Below are 24996 nucleotides of genomic sequence, written 5' to 3' on the forward strand. Positions count from 1 at the left end.
AAACATAAGTGGTGCATAGTCCTTGTGCTACTCTTACACAGACTGAACTTTACTCTGTAATGACAATAAGTACTGATACTTAGCAGAGCATGGGCAACATTAACATTCAGAATTTGCTGCTTTACGGTGATGGCAGAATCTTCTATTCTAAAGATGCTACAGTCGCTGCAGGTACCTGGCAGGGAATGTTGATTTATTTTTCTTAAATTTAAACTTTGTGATGTATGTGCGAGATGCTCAAGGCAATATCAGCGAATGTATGCGCATGCTTCAGAAACAGGTACACTGCTACCTCGATATAACGCGACCCGATATAACACGAATTCGGATATAATGCGGTAAAGCAGTGCTCCAGCAGGGTGGGGCTGCGCACTCCGGTGGATCAAAGCAAGTTCAGTATAATGCGGTTTCATCTATAGCGCGGTAAGATTTTTTGGCTCCCGAGGACAGCGTTATATCGAGGTAGAGGTGTATGTTATAAAAGGGATTGCGGAATACATTTTATAAAGCATTTCCAGTTTGGGTTGAACGGTTAAAACGTGAGCTGAGATTACCCCAGTATAGCAGCATTTTACATAAACGGAATTACATAGATTACAATATAAAACCCCATGGAGGATCTGCACAGGCACAGGGGTCCACCCAAGTGGAACAGCTTGTAAGATCAGGATCTCTCTGAGTAGAAGAAACAGCATCCTTTCTCTGCTGGAGAAAGTTGAGCCAGTTTAACTAAGTGTGATTTTAAACCAATTTAGAAAGCCAATGCAACCCCCATGGGACACTCATAGTTTGATTTAAGCCAGATTTATTTCAGGTTAGTTTAAGTCAATTATGAACACAAATTGCCACAAACACAAGTAAGCCACTCTTAAACTGACATGAATGCCCACACAGCCTTTTTTACCTGTTTAACTAAATTGGTTTAAAATCACGCCTTTAATTAAACTGGTGTGGCTTTCTCGTGTAGACAAGGCCTAAGTATTCTGTTCAGTGTCCTTAATTAGGGCTTGCAGAACTTTTAGAAGAGAAATAAAGAAGTTAAAAAAGATTAATATAATACCGGAAGAAAATGATGACAAAAATACATTGAAAAAACACCACAACTTACATATTGACTGGGGTAAAGTTTTCAAAAGTGTCTAGGTCGTATTTTAAAAGGTGACAGAGGCTTACACTAGCACGTTTGTCAGCAAAACATAGTTAGCATTGCTCGTAGGGTGGGGAGGTAATTATGCTGGCGAGAGAGCGGCTACACAGGAGACCTTACAGTGATGCAGCTGTGCCACTGTAAGGTCCGTAGTGCAGACATAGCCTTAGTCATTTAGGAGCCTACGGGCTAGAAATTGACTGTCATAGCTAAAGCGGAATAACTACTGCTCTCTAGGTATGTTGGTATAACTCCCCTGTGGGGACACAGTATTCTGAAATAAAAGTGACTTTGTTCCAGAATAATTACTCCTCCTTCAGTTATTCGGCTATAACTATGATGGTCATTTCCCTGTGTAGACAAGCCCTAAATCTCCTCGTAGTCACTGAATGCCCAAAATGAAATAAAGGGAATACAATTCCAGGTAGTTCAGGCTGCTTCCATCATTCTAATCCTCTGCGGGGGAAATCAGCCAGTAGTAGCATGTGCAAATAATAGGAACATTGAGGTTTTGTGGATACCTGCTTTATACAGTCGCTTTCATACTCAGAGCACTTCACAAACAGCTACTCAGTCTACAGATGATAACCCAGCTTAGGAGTGGCCTCCATGCAGTCACTCAAAGGCAAACAAAAATCTTCTCCCTTGAGCCACTGCACAGGGTAGATGTCCCTGTGCTCCCTGCATTCTGGCACTGTTCACTCTTGCTCCCTGCCAGGAAGCAGGACTATAAAAAAGGGGTCAGACCCCCACCAAGCTCACAGAGCAAAGCCAATGTACTCCAGGGGGAGCAATCTGCTCCATTTGATGGATAGAGCAGGTTGTATTCCCTTTAGTGCAAGGACGAGTCCTGTCAGACTGTCTCTGGTACTCCTCCTGGGGTGGAGGAGGGGCATGTAGAGAGTCTTGCTCCATTTGAGAGAGCGCCCTCTGTGGAGTAATAGACCTGTTGAGAGTCTGGCTAGAAAACCCTCCCCCTCATTCAGAAAGGATCTCCAGAGAGAGAGGGAGAGCTGTAGCAGATATTTCAGTCATTCCACTCTACGAGAGGATGTCAGGGAACATTCCAAAGTACATTTCCGAACCAGAAGAGCGTGTAGAGAGTGCTGGTTTTATTCACTACATTAATTGCACCTCACATATTACTCCTAATATTAAACGTGGCCATGTCGCTTCACTATGTACTAGGGACATTTAGCTGCCAATTTTCCAATGATTGTAAATTGAGTGTGTCTGTTCAAGCCAGCCAAGATCAACTGTATTGGATTATTAATGCGTACGTGTGAGGAGAATTCAAACAAGGGGTACTTAACATCTTGAAAATGCCATCAAATGAATAGCAGAGAGGGAGAGAGGGTGATGTTTTCTGTTTTGGTCTGTTTATGCATTTCTGCATGGCTGGATCATATGCTCACTATCCCGAACACATCATTTTTCTTTTCCCCTGCTGATGAGGCCAGAGATGTTTAGCTGTAGGTCTTTTCACTGTTAAACACTGTGGCTGTCTCTCTACTATGAAAATGAACCAAAGTTTGAGAGTGGTTGCCAAATCTCCTTCCTCCCAGTGCTTCACCCTCAGCCCGAACTCAAAGTGTTGGTCTTGTGGTGGATCTGACTTCTACACAGGGTCAGCCATGCTTAATACTTATTAGTAGGGCCCTACCAAATTAACGGCCATGAAAAACGCATCACAGACCATGAAATCTGGTCTCCTACTGTGAAATCTGGTCTTTTGTGTGCTTTTACCCCATACTATACAGATTTAATGGGGGAGACCATCATTTCTCAAATTAGGGGTTCTGACCCAAAGGGGAATTGCAGAAGGGTCACAAGGTTATTTGGGGGGGGGGGGGAGTCTGATATTGCCACTCTTACTTCTACCCTAACTTCACAGCTGGGCAACCAGAGAGCGGCGGCTGTTGGCCGGGCACCCAGTTCTGAAGGCAGTGCCCCGCCAGCAGAAGCATAGAAGTAAGGGTAGCAATACCATACCATCCCACCCTTACTTCTGCACTGCTGCTTTCAGAGCTGGGCGGCCGGACAGTGGCAGCTGCTGACTGGGGGCCCAGCTGCGCAGGCAGCAGCACAGAAGTAAAGGTGGCAATACCATGCCATACCATGCCATCCTTACTGCTGTGCTGCCGCTGGTGACAGCTCTGTCTGCAGAGCTGGGCTCCCAGGCAGCAGCCACCACTCAGTTCTGAAGGCAGCTGCTCAGTTCTGAAGGCAGTGCTGCCACCAGCAGCAGCACAGAAGTAAGGGTAGCAGTACTGCAACCCCACCCTACAATAACCTTGCAACCCCCCCACAACTCCTTTTTTGGGTCAGGACCCCTATAATTACAACACTGTGAAATTTCAGATTTAAATAGCTGAAATCATGACATTTATGATTTTTAAAATCCTATAACCGTGAAATTGACCAAAATGGTCTGTGAATTTGGTAGGGCCCTACCCATTAGAGCAAAACATCTGAGATATTATCTAGACTTTCTCCAGTAGTACGTGTATCTCTCTCCACTTGCTAAAACAGGTGTTGAACTCTGTTGGCCCAGTACACACCAGTAGAGTAACTGTTTTCTACACTAATTTGGGGGGAAAGAAGAAATCCCCAAAACCCGATTTTGATATCTGCTGTCAAACATGACTCATTTTTCTGATGCAGAAGCAGCTGTCACTGGAGCCTTTTAAACCATGTAAAGGAACCAAGCACAATTTTAAAGCTGGTAGCAGGGAGGAAGGGACACGGACTTGGACCCGTTCTGGGCAACACCAAAAATTATATAAACCTGCCTCCCGTGCGTCCAGATGAGCTTTACTGCTAGTTTGTATCGGGTTTTTGATGTTTGAATTTCTCTCATAGGAACTTTATGAGTATAGCCCACATACAGCCCTGCTTCACAAGGCAACGAGCCTCCTTGTTTACTAGCTTGTCAAATACAAACTAGCACACTTAGGATAGGCAGATTTGGTCCAAACTTTACATTCTAGAACTCAGAAACTTGTCATTTTTCGATTGTACCAGAGACACTATAGTGTGACCTGAAGGAAAATCAGCTGCAGAGTTCTAAAAAACAATGCTTGCTAAGTCAGTGGTAAAACCAGAAACACAGGGTGGAGGTGTGTGTGTGGTTGTTTTCAGTTTTCTAAAAATCTTTTCCATCAGATATTCTAAGGGTGAAATTCAACTCTGTGACCCACGGTGATGATCTGTTAGTACCACTGTGGGTCTCTATTGCTATTGCAGAAATGTCAGTGGGAGTTTGGCATGTAGAATAGAGATGCACTCTGCAGCTTAGGGAGGAAAATTCAGCCCTGCGTTTTCAGACGAGCTATGAGGCTTTTAGCCTGGTGCAAAATCAAACAGGAAGAGCTTCACTTTGTAGTTAGTAATTCCTCTTTTGCTTGGTAGGGTTAAGAGAGAAGAAAAGTGAAACAGTGATAATTTTGAAGAGCCTGTTCCATAACCACAATAATCATGTGCTCTTATAATAATACTCAGCTCTTACATTGCGTTTTACATCCACTGATCTTAAAGCACTTTATGGAGGTGGGCAAGTATCATTACCCCCACTCTAAATATGAGGAAACTGGGGCCCAGAAGCTAGCCAATGTCACACAGTGGTAGATCCAGAAATAGAACCCAGCTCTTGTGACTCACAGTTAAATGGCCTATCCACTGGGCCAGAATACTTCTGAAAGGCGAAGTGTGCTACTAAAATCCTTCCTTTTTCCTCCCTGCAAAGGGAACTAAGCTGTTCAGACATGTTTGTTTCTGTCAGGGTAACACTAATGTATATGCATAGTTTTCTGTCTGGGTTGGAAGTGACTACTCTCGGTGTATTTTTCATTTTTAAAGATAAACTGAGACAGTTGCAGTTGAATTTAAAACCCTGGAGCTATGTCAATTTACATCAGTTGAGAATTCTTTACTTGTTACTTTCATTATTAAAAATGAAATAATTGTAATAATCTCATTAACATTTTGCCATTAATCCTATTTGTTCATATTGTGCATTTGTATCCATCTGGAGAATTAAACTAACCTCGTCACTTTCATTTTTATTCAGCCTTTAGTTTAATTTAACCAACCGAGTCACTTCCAGTTTGTGGCTCTCTTGCTGTAGCACAGTGCTGCCATGTTTGGGTGGCAAAATTCAAATATAGTTGGAAGAAGATGTAACTGTCCAGACTGTGTGCAGGAAACTTCCTCCTGCTCTTGTGCAGCTGCAGGAAGGCTATCTACAATAGCATTCCCTGAGTTTCCCAGCCTCTAGGTAGGGCAGGGACTGTTTACTTCTGCTCTCCCCCATCCCCAGGAGTAGGATCCCAAAAAGAGGACAGGGAATGGTGGGGATGAATCTGTCTCATAATCCACCCCTCCCATGACTCCCCTTCACCCGAACCAATGCGTAAAGCAGGGCTGGGGTGTTGGGGGCGGGGAAGCAATCTTCTCTCTAGGATGGAGCATATGGTACACACACCCTTGTTGTGCAGAGATTTCCCAGAAGAGAAGGTGTGCCTGAGGCACAGTTTCCCTAGTGTTCCTCCTGGGGTAAAGCTGTTTGGGGCAGAGATGTAAAAGCCACAGACTGGACCGACATACGTTTATTGTTTTAACCAGAATATTTTCATGAGAGAAGAGCTGCTTTTCTCTCCATGTTAAACTGATAAGGAGAGCCTTCTGTGACAGCGCAAACGGTCACCTTAGTAAGAATGACTCTATTAGGGAAAATGGTGTCAAAGTGTTGTGGAATCATGTGGCAAAACAACAGGAGGAGTAGCTGATAGATATAAAGTCCATCTACATTTTGAGTTGGAGGTATTATGCCCAGCTCAGGAAGGCATATTTGTGCTAGCTCTGATCTAGCAGTGTGCTAGAAATAGAAGTGTAGCTGCAGTGGTGTGAGCGACAGGAGGCCCACATACAATCCTGTCTGAGACACTAGGTATGTACTCAAGTGGCTAGCCCCTCCCACTGTTTGTGCTGCCATGGTTACACTCTATTTTTAGTGCGCTAGCTCAATCAGAGCTAGCACAAGTTTGTCTACCCAAGCTGGAAATTACAGCTCCAGCTCGAAGGGTAGACATACATTTGAGTTACCTTTTCAGCTTTATCCTCAGAAACCAATTCTTTAAATTGTGTTGCACGCCTCATCGAATCAGACTCAATCTGAACCCTTAATGTATTTCAGGACTGTATTGGAGTCTGATCCTTATTCATCTGAGGGCAGGTCTACACGTAAAACTCTGCGCTGCTGTAGCACTTTAATGAAGGTGCTCAACACTGACAGGAGAGAGCTGACTCGTCAGCAGAGTTAATCCATCTCCATGAGAGGTGGTAGCTGTGTTGGCGGGAGAAGCACTCCTGTCGACATAGCACTGTCTATACCGGGGGTTAGGTCGGTGTAACTATGTTGCTCCGAGGTATGAGTTTTTCACACCCCTAAGCGATGTAGTTATACCAAAGTAATTCTGTAGGATAGACCTGCCCTGAGTAACCCTTACATGTGGAGTCCTCTTAAAGTCAGTGGGATTCCTAAGCATCACTAGTGGGAGTAAGAGCTGCCAGATAAGGCCCATAGTGTTTTGCAAATTTTCAGATCAGCCCTTCAGATTTGGGCAGTCATGAAAATTATGATAGGTGGCAGCCTTAAGCAGTGTGAATTAATGTTAAGTACTCACACTTCTAGACAGAGCTTAATGAATTTGGAGGTTTCTGCTTTGTGCGCAGTTGATGTTGATCACAGCAGAAACACAGGCAACACTGACGGTCTCTATACAGCCTTTGCGTACAAGAGAAGTACAAGTGGAATTCAGAGTGGGTGCTGAGAAGGGATTATACCTGTACCTGGTTCATCACTACCTCTGTTGATGGCTAACTTTCATAAACATTAAATATCACCTAATTTTTTCAGCTGGTTTTCCTCTACCTAGGGCAGGAGCATAAATCTTGGAAGGGGAGGGGGAGGGAGTAGCAATGAATTGGTCTGTGTTACTGATGCTTTTCTGTCATAGTACTGTTATTTTTCTTAAGAAGAATGAATGAGAGATGTCCAGTGAAGTTAGCCAAAAACCCATCAGAGAAGAGAGGTGTGTCCATATTTTTTTCTCTGAAAGTCTTTGAAAACTCTAAGGATTCTTGTGACTTGAGTAAATGTATTCTAGTGAAATGACATTATGTTTATGGTCTGAACTTCATTTTGTGTTTAATCTTAAACCACTGATTATTGGTAAAGGAATCAAATAACCATAGTTTAAAAAAAAATATATCAATAATACATGTGTACCATCACCTAACTTATAGTAATATATTTCCTCTGTGATGGGGCCTTTATTCTTGTGATTAAAATATATAGGCCTACATTTTCAAAAGTGTCTAGAGCTTTTGGGTACCTCAGTTTTTGGGTGCTCAAATTAAGACATCTTAAAGGGCCCTGATTTTCAGAATGGCCATCTGCCTCTGGAAATCAGGCCCCTTTAAAGTGTCTCAAGTTGGATACCAAACATCACTAGTCACTTTAGGCCATGAGGTCTCTGGGAACTGATGTACAGCTTATCATGGACGTGGTTACATTTCCAATGTATGAGAGTAATAACTCATTTCCTAATTTCTGCTTGCAGTATCCATAATGGAGTAATAGCAGTGTTCCAACGTAAAGGGCTCCCAGACCATGAACTTTACAACCTCAACGAAGGAGTTAGGTGAGTAACACAATCAGAGAGAGAGAGATGTTGCAGCACAGTTTTTAGAAAACTGATGTTGTTGGCCAGTAATCATTGCTGACAACTTCCACAGCGAGGCCTTCTTTCTTCAGTTGTTTGTGTTGGAACTGATAAAGAATATCATTAATCTGTCCTTATTGGTTAGGTGTTGGTTCCTGGTCAGCTGTATTTACTGCACATCAGAGGGAAAAACTAAATGTAGTGACCTGCCTGTGTCATGGAAACAAATATAGTCCTGTCTCAACCAGTCTGGAGCAGTCTAGATGACATTTAGAAAACAAGAGTATAAATCCAGAGCAACAGCGTTGACCTTAGTGGAGTTACTCTTGAGGATGGAGTGGAGGTTAAGGATTATCTAGGCATGGCCCAATATCTAAACAAATACTTTGCTTCAGTCTTTAATGAGGCTAATGAGGAGCTTAAGGATAATGGTAGGATGACAAATAGGATGAGGATATGGAGGTAGATATTACCACATCCGAGGTAGAAGCCAGACTCGAACAGCTTAATGGGATGAAATCAGGGGGCCCAGATAATCTTCATCCAAGAATATTAAAGGAACTGGCACATGAAATTGCAAGCCCATTAGCAAGAATTTTTAATGAATCTGTAAACTCAGGGGTTGTACCGTAAGACTGGAGAATTGCTAACATAGTTCCTATCTTTAAGAAAGGGAAAAAAAGTGATCCAGGCAACTACAGGCCTGTCAGTTTGACATCTGTAGTATGCAAGGTCTTGGAAAAAATTTGGAAGGAAAAAGTAGTCAAGGACATTGAGGTCAATGGTAATTGGGACAAAATACAACATAGTTTTACAAAAGGTAGATCATGCCAAACCAACCTGATCTCCTTCTTTGAGAAGTTAACAGATTTTTTAGACAAAGAAAATGCAGTGGATCTAATTTACCTCGATTTCAGTAAGGCATTTGATACGGTTCCACATGGGGAATTATTAGCTAAATTGGAAAAGATGGGGATCAATATGAAAATTGAAAAATGGATAAGGAACTGGTTAAAGGGGAGACTACAATGGGTCGTACTGAAAGGTGAATTGTCAGGCTGGAGGGAGGTTACTAGTGGAGTTCCTCAGGGGTCGGTTTTGGGACCAATCTTATTTAATCTTTTTATTACTGACCTTGGCACAAAAAGTGGGAGTGTGCTAATAAGGTTTGCAGATGACACAAAGCTGGGAGGTATTGCCAATACAGAGAAGGACCGGGATATCATACAGGAAGATCTGGATGACCTTGTAAACTGGAGTAATAGTAATAGGATGAAATTTAATAGTGAAAAGTGCAAGGTCATGCATTTAGGGATTAATAACAAGAACTATTGTTATAAGCTGGGGAGGCATTAGTTGGAAGTAACAGAGGAGGAGAAGGACCTCGGAGTATTGGTTGATCACAGGATGACTATGAGCCGCCAATGTGATATGGCCGTGAAAAAAGCTAATACGGTCTTGGGATGCATCAGGCGAGGTATTTCCAGTAGAGATAAGGAGGTGTTAGTATGGTTATACAAGGCACTGGTGAGACCTCATCTGGAATACTGTGTGCAGTTCTGGTCTCCCATGTTTAAGAAGGATGAATTCAAACTGGAACAGGTTCAGAGAAGGGCTACTAGAATGATCCAAGGAATGGAAAATCTGTCTTATGAAAGGAGACTCAAAGAGCTTGGCTTGTTTAGCCTAACCAAAAGAAGGCTAAGGGGAGATATGATTGCTCTCTATAAATATATCAGAGGAATAAATACCAGGGAGGGAGAGGAATTATTTAAGCTCAGTACCAATGTGGACACAAGAACAAATGGATATAAATTTGCTATCAGGAAGTTTAGACTTGAAATTAGACGAAGGTTTCTAACCATGAGAGGAGTGAAGTTCTGGAACAGCCTTCCAAAGGGAGTAGTGGGGGCAAATCTGGCTTCAAGACTAAGCTTGATAAGTTTATGGAGGGGATGGTATAGTGGGATAGCCTAATTTTGGCAATTAATTCGTCTTTGACTACTAGCGGTAAATGTGCCCAATGGCTTGTGATGGGATGTTAGATGGGGTGGGATCTCAGTTACTACAGAGAATTCTTTCCTGGGTGTCTGGCTGGTGAGTCTTGCCCTCATGCTCAAGGTTTAGCTGATCGCCATATTTGGGGTCAGGAAGGAATTTTCCTCCAGGGCAGATTGGCAGAAGCCCTGGGGGTTTTTCGCCTTCCTCTGCAGCGTGGGGCCCGGGTCACTTGCTGGAAGATTCTCTGCACCTTGAAGTCTTTAAACCACGATTTGAGGACTTCAATGGCTCAGACACAGGTTTGATACAGGAGTGGGTGGGTGAGATTCTGTGGCCTGCATTGTGCAGGAGGTCAGACTAGATGATCATAATGGTCCCTTCTGACCTTAAAGTCTATGATTCTATATACCTGGGTCCAGAATCGGGTCCACGGTTTTCTTTTAACAACAGATTGGCTATTAATATATTTTTTTTCAGATTGCTCTTGCATAATGTGCCGGGCTATTTCTTATTTAGTTTAATGATAAACCTGCTTCATACATTTTGCTCAATTGATCATTCATTTTGCTGTGCTTGGGGGACAACAGTTGCTGATTCATACTGGAGCTGATTGAGGTCACATTGCAAAATCTAGACCAAAAGCTTCTGTCATAAACAACACATCAGTAGTGCAAAACTTGGGGTGTAAAACAGTGCACACTGTTGCTTAGAGGTTGGAAATTCCAGTTATGGTAGCATCCTCAGGGCTCCTGATCATTTGGAAATTATTCCCATGGCTGCAGCAAAACACAGTCCAAAATTATCATCGGTTTCAGGAAATGTGTACACCTTTCCTTTGTGAGGCTGTATTATGCCTTTAAGGCACTAACTTGTGTGGCGGGTTTGTAGAGACCTTCACCAGTGGGAGCTCCAGGAGTAACACAAAGCAAGCCTGGCCATTGGGCCGCCCCGTAAGAGGATGCAGTGTATACTGGCTGGGGCAAGAGGGGCTGGTGTAGCACCAGCCTCTGCACGCATCCCTCAAGGTGGCTAGCAGGATTATCCTCGCACAGTCCATCAGTGTGAATAAGTGCAAGGTGGTGCCCAGTCATTGCAGGAGAGGGTGGGGGATGAAAAGAAGGAATGATTCACTGCACATCCATCCAGTGTACATGCAGAGTCTGCTCCTTGGAACTGTAGAGTCACCAAGCATAGTCCAGTTTAGTCTTGCATAGCAAGAGCTTTCCTGCAGGGTTCACTTGTCAGAAAACATGAACAGATTAAAAAGCCATGGTTGGGCTAAAACCCAGCTAGCCTCTCCACTTTTATGTAGAGGTTTGCTTCCTCTTAGGCTCCAGGTTAGGTTGACCATCCTCTAACAGCAATCCTCCTTTTCAGTGACTACCCGGAAATTGTTTTTTATAAAGCTCCTGATATGCCCAATGATCCTTCATAAAAACACTGTTGTGAGGGGAGTATAAGTGGCTTGGAGGGTTGTGCAGGGGTCGGGAAGATCTGTATCAAGAGGAAGCATTTGTGCAAACGCCAACTGCTAGACAGTCTCTTAAGCAGATTAGAACACATTTGTGCACACAGTAGCAGCAACTGTCTCTTCTGAACTCTCCACTTTCCGACTTAACTACATTTTTCTACTGCACATGGTCAATATGCAGTTTTTGAATCCTCGTGGCTATTTAAAATCAGAACTTCTTTTTTCAAATTTAGTTAAGCACAATGAGGACTATTTGCATGCCTCGGTTCAAAGGTCATTCAGACATTATTGCTGTAGCTGTGTCCAAAAATTGAAATTAATGTTATTCTGAAGTGGGACAAATGTAATCACCCTCTCACAACCTCAGACATCACTGCATTTTTCCCCCCACAAAAAATGTTACCTTTAGGCAAAGACCGAGCCTGGAAAATTTCACCTCAGATGCTGTATTTTCTTCACAGTTACAAGATAATAAGAGAAGTTATTTTCCAACTATAAAGTATGCAGTTTCTACTGGCAATTATTGTACTTAAATCATGAAAAGAATTGAGTAGCATCATAACACAAATATTAATATGTGGGGAAATAAGTTACACCTACAACTTTTGTGCATCTTCCTGTTGACTCCCAAACCCATGTGTGCAGCATTAGGGCTTGTGATTAATACGATTTGAATAAGATATATCTTTGCAACATTCGATCTTTCATACCAACATGGAAATATTTTCCTTTTAGCTCAGTATGTAAAATGTCTGTTCTCCGTGATTTGCAGTTTTTCCCTTGCCAAAGTCACCATTACATTTGACACTGATTGGTCTCTGGGTTGGCAGTCTTGGCAGACTATGTAGCAAGTCATTAGCAGAACTAGAACTAGAATCCAGGTCTCCTGATCCCCAGTCCCACGTTGTAACCCTTGGTTCTCAACCTTTTCCATACCGTGATCCCCTTTTTCATACATCCTGGTACTCCCCATATTGCTGAATAGGATGGGAAGAACTGGGTAGGTCTGACTGCCCTCCCTTTCCCCCAGATCCAAACTTGCCCCCTTCTGATCTGGGGTTTTGTTTTGGGTCAGCTGCACAAAGTAAAGGTTGTTGGAGTTACAAATGAAATGCATGCTAGGGTGATAAAGCAGATGGTTCCCCAAGTTAAGTAGCTATAGCTATGAGTGCAAATACATTCCAAGAAAATGATAATCAAACCCACTAGTGCTCTGTACCCTGAATACTGCTATTAAAGAACCATAGAGGGCCTGGCTTCATTTATACCAAAGCTCCTTTCCACCACCATGGAAGTGTACAGATACCTTAAAGAGAGAGTAAATTACATTTAGGGCCAAAGGGACTGATTTTACTTCACTTGCACTATTGTAAATCATGAGTGACTCTAGTGGAGTTACATCGTTGTAAAACAAGTTTAAGGGAGGGAAGAAATAGCTCCAAAATATAATTGATTTACATCCTGAACTCCTTTTATTTAGTCCTTATCAGTTGGTTCAATGGGAATTTGGCTGAGAAAAGGTTTAAAGTAATGTCCCATAATTATTATAGTCACCTTAATTTTCAGCCAAGTTAAAAAAAAAAGTCAAAATAAAGAATTTTTAACAAAAACCTATATATAGAATCTCTCTGCTTAACTCTTTTTTTATCTGTGACTGTGTGATATTAATAACCATACAGTGGAGACCTGCGGGAGTTCTCTTTCCCCATTCCTTTAGTTGGATGTTATTATTTACACTCCTCAAAAATTAAGGAAGAAATAGAAGGAAGAGGAAACGGTGAAGAAGCAGGATATCCTGTATTAAAGATGATGTATATTTATAGCTGCCTCCCCTCTGAGCTTCAGGATGCTAATTGGATACAAGCAAGGCAAATTTCAGCAGCATTTCCTCAGTTGTTGAAAAATTTTGTACCTGATAAAAGAATCTCTTTCTTCACGTCTTTCATAATTTAATAGCTAATAAAGTAAAGGTCAACTATAATAAAGAACTAGATTCTGAGTAGCATTTATGAATTAATTTCAAAGTCTACCAAAGAAGAAGCAACATGAAGATATAAAAGTGTATTTTATGTGAGTTTATATTAGCATCTTAATTTGTAAAGTCTTTAAACAGACAGAGTAGATTTAGAGCCAAAAAGATACAAGCCTCACGAGTGGAAAATGGCTCTTGGTAAAATGAGAACTGTTTAAAAATCAGTTCTCATAGCTGATCAGAAACCTCATTTTAATTTAACCAGCATTTTTACCTGGACTCCATCACAGAAGTATGTGTAGTCAGACATAGCTATTCAGTACTGGCCATTGCCCGTGGCCTGATGGATTGCTACAACATATTTTGTTAAAGAAAAGAAAAGAAATATATTTTTGCAAACAATTTGGTTGGGTTCGGTTCTGCTTTGGATCATTTATTAGTAAGCATAGGTACTGAGGACATCAAACACTGATGTTCTAACGCTTCTCAATGACCTCAGCATTTCGTTGATAATTGAAGTCAGCAATAAAGGACCTGTATTGTTAGAGATTCAAAGGGGAGAAAGCACCCAGTGCTGTCAGTTCTGCCTCTACCCTGTAAGCAGAGATGCTAATACATCCATAATGCTGCTTGGTATGCTGCATTTCGCTGCTCATGTAAATGCAGGTTGTGTACTTTTTAGCTTTATTTCTTTCTTATTTGAACTACTAAGTACCAAGATTTTAGTTCATCAGAGCTTAGGGTTAGTTTTATAATCAAGAGAATGCCATTTTATAATCAACATTTGGAACTCCAGTAATTAGCCATCACATCTAATGACGGTATGAAGCCATCTATGTATTAGCTATTTACAAACCACCTAATAGAGTCAACAAGGAAGTTGGGACTGGAGTTTGAAGAGCCAATAACTTGAAGGGAAAGTGGAAATAAAGCAAGAGATTGCCATATAACAATGTCCTCCAATATTCTTTTTCTGAGCTGTGATACCAAGGTTATATTGCGGAGCGAGGTCTGGAGTGGCGGTGTCTCTTTCATATGAGAAATAAAATCTCTGTGGAAATTTACTGCCCTTTCATTATAGACTAGATTTAGCCAACCTTACTTATACTGAGTTGTGCCTTATTCCATGACATGTCCCATTGAAATCAATGGGCCTGCTTGGTAAGTAAGCTACTCACCAGGAGGCAGAATCTGGCACTATGCACCATTTCAACAGTTGAGATGAACTGAGATTTTTGTGAACAACCCCTAGATTTGAAGGTCAAGGTGTTGTAGGCAGAGGGTGCTCAGTAAAGGGTCCTCAGCTGCAGGATTCACTTCCCATGTTCATCCAACAAATCCTGGGTCTGTTGACCTTCAGAGCACTATTCAAGGTTTATCTACTCACCTAGGTTGAGCTTTTGAAAGCCGACTAGGGGATTTGAACATACCATTCCCATTAATTGTAATGGGAGTTGCATGACTAAATCCCTTAGCTGGCTTTGACCATTTCGATGCTAGACTGTTATCTGAAGGAGTGTGTCTGAGTCGGTTGAGTTTCTAGGGGAGAGTTCTTTTCATGCTGAATTTTGTCCGGTTGGGCTCCCTTGAAAATCCCACTCCTTGTTTTCATTTTTTAATTTCATGCGTTCCTAACATGTCTGCACAGAGTGCGCCAGGGTCATGATGGGCATATTCTTATCAAAATAAAGAAGTAATACACATGGCCCCATGCTAGATGTTGACATGCTCCTTCTCGTAATGGCAGCTGTTGCTGCACACTGCAGGGGAGAATGTGCTGAATCTTGTGGTGTTCCACAAGTAAGTTTCAATCTCCTGTGCGGGGTTTTGGGGAGGAGGATAGGGCGGAAGAGGGGCATATAGAGGGGAATGGTCTACTGGGCTTCAGAAATAGGGCTTTTTAAAAAAAATATATATAATTATTTTTCAAGGCCAGAAGAAGGGAACAAAGGGAAGGGAAAGGGGACCACACACAACAAAGTGTCTGCATTCATATATAGTGAAACTTGTCTTGTACAACCACAATAGGGACCAAAATATTTAATTGAGGTGGGTCTTTAACCAAATTTCACATACAGTTGTACTGAGTTCCTTCAGTGGTCAGATGGGGCCAGATTTTCAAGTGTTCAGCAACCACAGCTGTGACTAGATTCTCAAAATTGTTCAGCACCCAACGTGCATCAAGTGAGACTTTGCTGCATAGGCCTTGTGCTGGTTCTCTACACGGGCGAATTTCACCTTGAATACATTGGTTCTGGCATTAGAGCTGGTGGGATTCAGTTGTTTCGTTTGACGGTGGTTTATGGGAATTGTATTTTGTGTAGGTTTGCACTCCCACAGTTTGGCTTAGAGGCTCTCATTTGAAGGAGTGATATGCTGCATTTTAACCTGATTTTGCACTGAAGCCGTGTGAAACTTGGAGTTTTAATTTAACTGGCCCAGATTCATTCTGGATGTTCATGACACTTGGCTTAGTGTCAAACTTGTCACAAAACCCAGAGAGTTTCACTGGGGTTTCAGGTTTCTTTATGAACACTTGGCACAACTCTGTTATTAAAGTCACTTAGGGCCCAAACCTGCAGTCCAGAGCTCTAAAAACTCAGACCGCACCTCATTAAAGCAAGCCAAACTCTCATTCCTTTGGAATTACATCATTTCGAAATCCGCCAGATTGCTCAGAGCCACATACCAGCATAGAATGCTAAGATTTTTCATATTCTTCCACTTCTGAAGTGCAAGTGAAGTGAAATTCTGGTCTCAGTTAATTAGGCGTAAATACAAAGTAACTCAAGTGACTTCAGTGGTGTGATACCAAATTTATACCAATGCAGCTGAAGGCAGAATTCAGCCTCTCTTCTTTTAGTTAAGAAAATCACTTGTGTATTTGTACCATAACTATAGTCATTAACAGGTCTAAATCTCCTACAATAAATATTTCTGAGCATTTAGAGATGTTGGTTTAAGGGTTTATTATAGTGTGTTATCCCTGTTTAATATGCTTCTGGTTAAACATTTTTAGAAGGAAAGATGCAACTTAAAACACTTCGTAAGATCAGCAATCTTCCTTTCTTATACACAATGCACATTGGGTACAATTTGTTGATTGTAAAAATTCTTTTTTTATTCTCTATTCCCTAATACAGGCAACTACTGAAAACTGAGCTGGGATCCTTTTTTACTGAATACCTGCAGGTTTGTGGGGTTTTCGTTTTTCATTTAGCTTCTTACATTTGTCAGTGCTGCTGAGTAAAATTGTTTGGCTGAACAAGCAGTAGGCAAATCCTTTTGTGATGGGTTGGATCACAGAAATCCCCTTGGGAACTGCCAACTGATGTGCCAAGACTACTTCTGCCCCTGCTTTCCCATCCAGCTTGGGACTCCAGCACCCTGTCTTGTTGAGCCAGACACGTCAGTCTGCTTCAACACAGACCCAGGGTCTGAACCACGTGCCCCAAAGTTGCAGACTTAACTGAAAGCAATTTAAGAAGTGTTCCTGTCTTTAACACTCAGATGTCCAACTCCTATTGGGGTCCAAACCCCAAATAAATCCGTTTTACCGTGTATAAAGCTTATGCAGGGTAAACTCATAAATTGTTCGCCCTCGATAACACTGATTGAGAGATATGCACAGCTCTTTGCACCCCCCCCGTATTAATACATACTCTGGGTTAATTAATAAGCAAAAAGTGATTTTATTAAATACAGAAAGTAGGATTTAAGTGGTTCCAAGTAATAGCAGACAGAACAAAGTGAATTACCAAGCAAAATAAAATAGAACACGTGAGTCTATGTCTAAGAAAACTGAATACAGATTAAAACCTCACCCAGTAAGCTTCCTTTTACAGACTAGTCTCCTTCTAGTCTGGGTCCAGCAATAACTCACATCCCCTAGAGTTACTGTCCTTTGTTCCAGTTTCTTTCAGGTATCCTTGGGGCTGGAGAGGCTATCTCTTGAGCCAGCTGAAGACAAAATGGAGGGGTCTCCCACAGGCTTAAATAGACTTTCTCTTGTGGGTGGAGGCCCCCTCCTCTCTCCTATGAAAAGTCCAGCTCCGAGATGGAGTTTTGGAGTCACGTGGGCAAGTCACATGTCCATGCATGACTCAGTTTTTACAGGCAGCAGCCATTGCTTACCTGCTCCCTTGAACGTCCTCATTTTGACTTCTTATGTGGATTGGAGCCTCCCAAGATCCATTGTCCCTTAAGTGCTTCGTGATTGGGCACTTAATTTGCACATTCCTTTCTCAAGAAGCTGACCAAATGCTTTACAAAGGCTACTTAGAAATCAAGCAAGTATACAGCCAATATTCCTAACTTCAAGTACAAAAATGATACATGCATACAAATAGGAGGACTGTATTTAGTAGATCATAACCTTTACATCGATATGTTACATGGCATATGTAGCATAAAACATATTCCAGTTATATCATATATACATTCATAAGCATATTCCCATGAAGCCTTATGGGGTACACCGTCACACATTTACCTTTCTATTACCTTAAAGTTAAGGATAAAAATAGGATTTGTTCCCCTTCCATCAATGTCACATTGGTTGAAATTTCATATCAGGTCAGATATTGAAATATTTGACCAGAGGTCTTTGTACCACATGTATTTTAAGGACACTATTAAGGAACTTTATTGGAGTCACTTATAAAGGAAGGGTTCAGATCATGGCTACAGAATGGACAATATTTGCCCTTAACTGTGACAGTGGGATTCCTATAAATACTATTTGTTCCAGTATTCTGACGTGATTTATTATCCTGATTCGAAGCCCTCTAAAGTCTGTGGAAAGACTCCTATTGACTTCAGTGGTTTTGGATCAGGTCCTGTTATGAGCATTTATTGACCGATGAGATTTGGTTTTAATATTTCATTTTATAGTGAAAGCCCACATCTAATATTATAAATCTCAGCATAATACAGATTTTTATTAAACGAATCCTTCTCAATAGGGTCCAAATATTTAATTTAGGTGAAAATTGTGTGGGATTCCTCAAGTCTCTTCTGCTATAATTAATCAGGAAGCCATTTATTAATAATTATACATGATCTTACTGTTAAAATACAATTTACTACCTCCCTTGCTGATTAAATGTTGTATGGCCTATGCTAATGTTTGTAAAAAGCTTTAATATCCCCAGATGGAAGTTGCTATACACTGGAAGAGCTAAGAATATGATTATCATCATCATTTTACACGTGTCCTAGTAGCTTTAAACAAGAAGATGGACATAGAAGTAAAACTTCATTAATGAACAGCAGCCATTAAAACAGCTTTCTTGTTTAAAAAAAAAATCTACAATGGCTTCAAAGAAATATGGAGTTGTAGAAATAAAAGGTGTGTGTATTTTATTTACAGAATCAGCTGCTTACAAAAGGCATGGTAATACTGAGGGACAAGATCCGGTTTTATGAAGGTAACTCAAACTTCAGCAATGCTGCAGCTGTTCAATGTGCTGGATCTAAAGCACACTGAAATCAATGAGATTCCTTTCACCGACTTCAATGAGTTTTGGATCGGGTCCCATAACAGCAGGTTGTTCCAGTGTCACCTACAGTTTCATGTTCCTATTGGCTTCCACCAAGGAGAAATGTTTGCCTAGCACATCAACTAACCAAACCTCCTGTTTGGATGTTTACGTTTTCATTCAGTTATAACTTGTTTAAGATTAAATAGATGTGGAAAACAGAATACAATGTTTTATTAAATGACAATGTAAACCCTGCAATCCCAATTAGCTTGGGAACACACTCTGATCTCACTTACACCTGGGTATATCCTGAGTAATTCTGTTGTCTTTAGTAGAGTTACTCTGGGTTTACATTGGTATAAATGAGGTCAGAAGCTGTGCCGTTGTGTTGTCATGGCTCCATTTGTCTGTCTGTCTGCAGTTAAAGTGGTTATAAATGTCACCTAACTGAGGCAACTATTAATGAAATTTCTTTTATATTTGAAAGAATCAGTCCAAGTATTAAGTAAATAAATGCAAAGAGAAGGAACAAAAATTCAGAGTATTGGCCAGATTCTGCTCTCCTATACACCAGTATAAATCTCGAGTATCTCCACTGAAGACAGTTGTCCACTGGAATTACTCCAGATTTACATCAGTGTAACTAGGAGTAGAATCTCGCCCTATCTCTCCACACAGACACTCTAGTTTCTCTCACTTGCATTCACTAGAGATCTGCAAAAGAGATGTTGTCAAATCAGTCTTTTAATGAGTCTACATGAATGCAGAAAGAAAAAAAGACTTCTTAAAATTGCTAGCACAAATTCACTGGCAGAATTATAGTATGGTCAAATACATTCTGCTTACCTAGCCTCCAGCTGTTATTTTACCTGAATACAATATTCTTCATTCCATGGCCTATGCTGTTGTGCAGCAGTTAGAGGTGATTTTTAAATTGTCTGTGTCACCCAGAGGAAGCTATATTTCATTGGGGGGGAAGTAATTTCTGAATATAAATTATAAAATAAAACATCTGAGAACCTTTTGGAGTCCAAGACAGTTTTAAAGAAATGCAGTTTTCTTTCAACTGCACCACAATGTCAAAACACCTCTTAGTCTAAATACACCATTTGATCAGTTTCCTAGAGAAAGCCATTGGCATTACTTACAGCTATCTCTGAATTTTAAATGTGATCTTTCATTGCTGTCTGCTTATTTGATTGGATCAAGACTGTTATTCAACTCAAATCTGTTAATGAAAAGACAATTCCCCTGACCACAGCAAACAGAAAACGTATTTGACATACATTCCTCAAACTCCTCTAGAGCTGAACATAGAGTGCTTTAATTATTTAACATAACACCTACAAAATCACAGACAACTGGACTGTAAGGATTTCAAAGTTTTCACAGCTTTCTTGCAAATTATAAATCAGATTTTTCAGTCTCAAATTGGTAAATCAAAAGGAGAAACCAGTCAATTTTTAAAATCACACTGTACAGGTAATTTTTTAAAAAGTTGATATTAGATTGATATCAAATATCAATAATATTTAAGATGCAAAACTGAGAAACAAACATTGAAATGCAGCTTGCTTCTCCTGTAACTGAAATGAAACTCAGAAACCTTGCATGTGTAAAATGTCAACAAACTCTTAGGCTAGATTGCTAATTTGATTTAATGCCATATATAGTTTACTTAAAACAGGTCATTAAAATGTGTGTGGTGTAAAAATATTGTGGGCCCATGGAAAATATTATGTGTCTGTTTCATACAAGAATGACCACATCGGGCCTATTTTTACATGAGCTGAGTTTCCTTTATCCCTGCAAATACTGCAGGAAATCCAAAGGCCTTTGCTTGACAGTAAAACAAACGTTCTCAGAGGACATGAAAGTCAAATTCTTTTGTGTGAAATATGCTAATCACCAATTGATTCTAAGCATTCTTCCACATCCCACAGTAAAAGGCCTGTCTGGGAAAATGCAGTTTACTGTGCAGATAGAGGAGCAGCTGTTCTGAGTCACTGTTGTTGCTGCATTGAAATTCATTGCTTTGCAAAATAGACTGTGCTGAGCAGACTGCCCACAAAATATAAGAGATGAGCTAAGGTAAAGACACATTCCCAACAGGATTAGGGTTGCCAACTTTCTAATAGCAGAAAACCGAATACCCTTGCCCTGCCCCTGCCCCTACCCCTACCCCTTCTCCTAGACCCCGCCCCCTCTCACTCCATCCCCCCTCCCTCGTTCGCTTTCCCCCACCCTCGCTCACTCCCTCATTTTCACCAGGCTGGGCAGGGGATTGGGTTGCGGGAAGGGGTGAGGGCTCTGGCTGGGGGTGTGGATGAGGGGTTTGAGATGCAAGAGGGGGCTCCAGGCTGGGACACAGCATGACCACATGGACAGCATTGCACTGCTTCCTACAGATCCTGGAATTTTCAAACCGTCCCTGCAGCTTATTCTTTGCTGAGGTAGGGGTGGAACAATGTGGTGGAATCTCCATGTGGGGAGCTTCAGAGATTTAATCCCCCATGTTCCCTCCAGGGAGTTTTACTGCAGGAGGCGGGGGCAGTCTGGCTTTGTTATATTCTGTACAGGAGCTCTCTGACTAAGCTTTGTGCCGGAAGTCCCTCAATTTAGTAAGCGCGTTTAATTGTGTGATCCAAAAGACACAAATACTGACTGATACTATGTACAGGCGGGGGAGATACTTCTAAAATAACCGTCAGTGATTCCCCTTTGTTCTGCAGGAACTAGTATATTACATCATTTCCTGTGTTGCTCAGCTAATGCCACTGACTTACTGTTCACAACATAAAACAAGTTAGTGAAGCGCTTATGTTTTTACAGGACAGAAGCTGCTGGATACCTTAGCTGAAACCTGGGATTTCTTTTTCAGTGACGTCCTGCCCATGCTTCAGGCTATTTTCTATCCTGTGCAGGTGAAATATTACTTTGTTACTTTAGAATCCAGAAAAGGCCGTTTGACGGGTTGATCAACAAATTGTCACAACTGTCACACTATTCCAGAGGGACCAATCTGTTAGTGCAGCTGTTCTGTAGAGTCAAGTCATTTGCATGAATGGTGAAGTACTCCTGTGAAAAACATGAAGGGGGAACTTTGAAAAGAGGAACTGCATGCAGTGAGGATGTTTAGTCCTTATGTCAGCTCACACTAGAGCAAAAGGATATGAATAGTAAAATGAAGATGGGCAATCAGTGAAGCAAGCACAGCTGTGTTGACTTCAGCATGTACATTTCCAGCTAGGCCTCCTGCATGGATATATCTGAAGTGCCTGCATTTGGTATAGTGTTAAAAATGTCAATGGAAAATTTTGTAGTCTGTCATTTTCAGACACTTCCAGTTTTGTTATTGGTGTACTTCTTTGCTGGTGTAAATTGGCTCAGATTCATTGAAGTTGCACTGATTCACACCAGCAGAGAATTTTACCTGAAATCATTTTAAACATGCTTAAGGCACTTGACCTCCTTGTGGGAAAAAGGACCTGGTTTTCAGAAACATCCTCCTATTTTGCAGGGTTAACTTTGCATCTACAATGAATTGATAAATCTGTTAATTGGGTATCTAAATGCTGTCAGTATGATCATTTGCACTTGCAGGCACAAATCCTAGTTCTATGGAAAAGTTGAAACTTTATAAATATGTTGTTTCTGCAAGTAAAGGAAACAGCTGAAAAAATTCTTAAAGCATACAGGGCCACATTGTCCACTGACTTGTGCCATGTGTAGCCATTTAAACCAGTACAATCACCAACAAATCAGAATATTGAGTGGAATTTTCAAAAGTATTTTGGCACCTAGTGGGATTTTCAAAAGCTGCTAGGTAAATTAGTTGCCTATGTCCCTCTCAAATCAATGGAAGTTAGGCACCAAACTCACTTAGGTGCTTTTGATAATCCCACTAGGCACCTACTTACATCTTTAGGTGCCTAACTTTCTTTGAAAATCTGCCCCTAGGTGAGTTAGGAACGCAAGTCCCATTCTCTTTCTGTGGGACTTGTGACTGGGATTTTCAGAGGAATCTGAATGTGTATCTGAGGACTTGTATGTCCTAGGGATGAGCCCTTATGTCACCAACTGAACTAACTACAGTAGTGCAAACCCTAGTGTAGACAAGGAAATGGGGGCTAATCCCTAGTACAGACAAAGCCAGAGGCTGCTATTGCTGCTAGAAACACGTTCTTTGGGCAGGAGCTGTCTTTAGCGAGATGCGGTCTTCCCTGGAGAAAAAGTAGTTGCACAAAATCATGATGTGAAGCATCAGCTCTGCTTCTGCTTTGTACGCTGAGACAGTAGTACAGGCAGGTTTTGAGCAGTGGCGGAACCAGGGGGCCGAAGGACCTTTGGTGGTACCCACCTGCAGTTATACCTATTGGCTTGAAAAGGTGCCACACACAAACCTAAAGGCCACCAGGGGTCTGGTCGCCCCCTCTCCATTAGCTCTGCCACTGTACTGAGGGTTCCCTGAATTTTAAAGAGAGGGGGAGCCACCGGTGGGCAGGGCTGGGAAGTCCCAAACCTAGACAAAGTGTGAATTCCCACCCGGCACCCAAATCAGGGGAAATAAACAGAAATTCAAACGTTGCCCTTGTTAAAATACTCTTAAAACTTTATACTACTATATTTAGGGTTCCAAAATATTCTTACAGGGTGTAAATTCAGGAAAGATCCCCAATTACATGCGTATCCAGATGTGGCAAAGTTACCACTAACACACTTCTTCCTGGCTGGATGTCGTGCTGCAACAACTTTTGCCTCAGTTTCCCCCACTGTCCTTTGGCCACGCCTGGATTCTCTGACAGTCCTTGTCTGTCCCTCTGACCCTGGACAGTCACTCCAGCCCTTCTAGCTGAAGTGCAACCCAGCTCTTCCCTGAGGGAACCCCCACAGCCTCTGTCCTGGGAGCATCCCTCATTCCCTCTGCCCCCTCACTGTTCCTCCGGGTCCAGCTCTCTGGCTTTGCAGAAGTCAGCGGATAAGCTCCCCTGTAGCTCCTCTGCCTTCAGCCTTCTTTGGCCCTCGGCTCTGGCGGTCTGGTTTAGAGCCAGCGGGCAACTGCCTTTGCTGCTCTTTGACCTTCAGCCCTCTCCAGCCCCGGTGCTCTGGCTTGGGGACACCAGTCAGCAAACCCGTCTTGCTGCTCTCCTGCCTTCAGCCTTCTCCCAGGCACCACATAAAGTCTCCTGGCTCTGGCAGCTCTCACCTCCTATCATTCCCCTGACTGACCCATGCCCTGACTCACCAGGTCTCTCCTCCCCTAATACCAAGAAGTACCCTCTTGTAAACCCAATTAATTGACCAAACTGGAGTGTGCTGATAAGGCTCTAGCACACTGGCCCTGCTCCCTCTTAAAGAGGGTCTTGAACTGATTTGTGGATTACAGACTAAATAATCCAGTCCATGGCAATGATAGACAAGTCATACAAAAGTATCGTGTGAGTCCACACAAAGATTATGGATCTACAAATTGGTTTGTTTTTTGACCATCCCAAATATTTCCTTTGAATTTGCATTGAATTTACCATTCCTACTACTCGTAAAGATTTAAGAAAAGCACTTATACTTGGGATTCTGACAGTTATTTTCAAATGGCTCATCATCCTTATTGTGGTGATTCTGTTCATAGGGGAAGGAGCCCTCTGTTCGTCAGCTGGCTCTCCTGCACTTTCGGAACATTATAACCCTCAATATTAAATTAGAAGATGCCCTGTCGCGTTCCAGAGCCAGGGTTCCACCTTCAATTATTCAGATGCTGCTAATACTCCAGGTAAAGAGTTTTGGTTATATTTTAAAAATCTCTTTCTATGCTGTATTGACAACATTTTCAAAAGTGGCCACTGATTTTTGGGTGCCCAGTTTGAGACATCTCGACCCTGGATTTTAGAGGCGCTGAGCATCCACTAGTCCAGGTGAAGCCATGGAACTATAGTTCTCAACATTGCTGAAAGTGGAGTTTGTGGAGATTCAAACTGTGCAAAGCAAAAATTAAGGGACCCAAAAGTAGAGGCCACTTTTGAAAATTGAGCCTAAATGCATAAAGTTTTGGTATCAGGTTAATATTTGTGGCAGTAACCAGGGCCGGCTCCAGGCACCAGGCACCCAAGCTGGTGCTTGGGGTGGCACCTGGAGGGGGGCGGCGGGGCGCTCCGGCCGCCGGGGAGCGCGGGGCCACAGCCGGGCTCGCCGCCCTCCCC

At 41.9% G+C, this 24996-nt stretch overlaps 1 protein-coding gene across 3 annotated transcripts in view; it reads left to right on the plus strand.

Moving 5' to 3' along the window:
* Window positions 1-24996, plus strand: part of LOC112109791 (proline-rich protein 5) — a 423972-nt gene that overhangs the window by 68773 nt on the left and 330203 nt on the right. For 2 of the 3 annotated variants that reach the window (XM_024213814.3, XM_024213841.3), the window contains exons 4-8: window positions 7771-7851; window positions 16460-16508; window positions 18688-18745; window positions 21632-21723; window positions 24429-24569. In XM_024213814.3, coding sequence (XP_024069582.1) covers window positions 7771-7851; window positions 16460-16508; window positions 18688-18745; window positions 21632-21723; window positions 24429-24569 — 421 coding nt within the window. The remainder of the gene's footprint in view (window positions 1-7770; window positions 7852-16459; window positions 16509-18687; window positions 18746-21631; window positions 21724-24428; window positions 24570-24996) is intronic. The other variant, XM_026652268.2, reaches the window with a different exon arrangement.

This window comes from Terrapene carolina, unplaced genomic scaffold, assembly GCF_002925995.2.
Source record: "Terrapene carolina triunguis isolate 2854851 unplaced genomic scaffold, T_m_triunguis-2.0 Scaffold112, whole genome shotgun sequence".
Taxonomy (NCBI): Eukaryota; Metazoa; Chordata; order Testudines; family Emydidae; genus Terrapene; species Terrapene triunguis.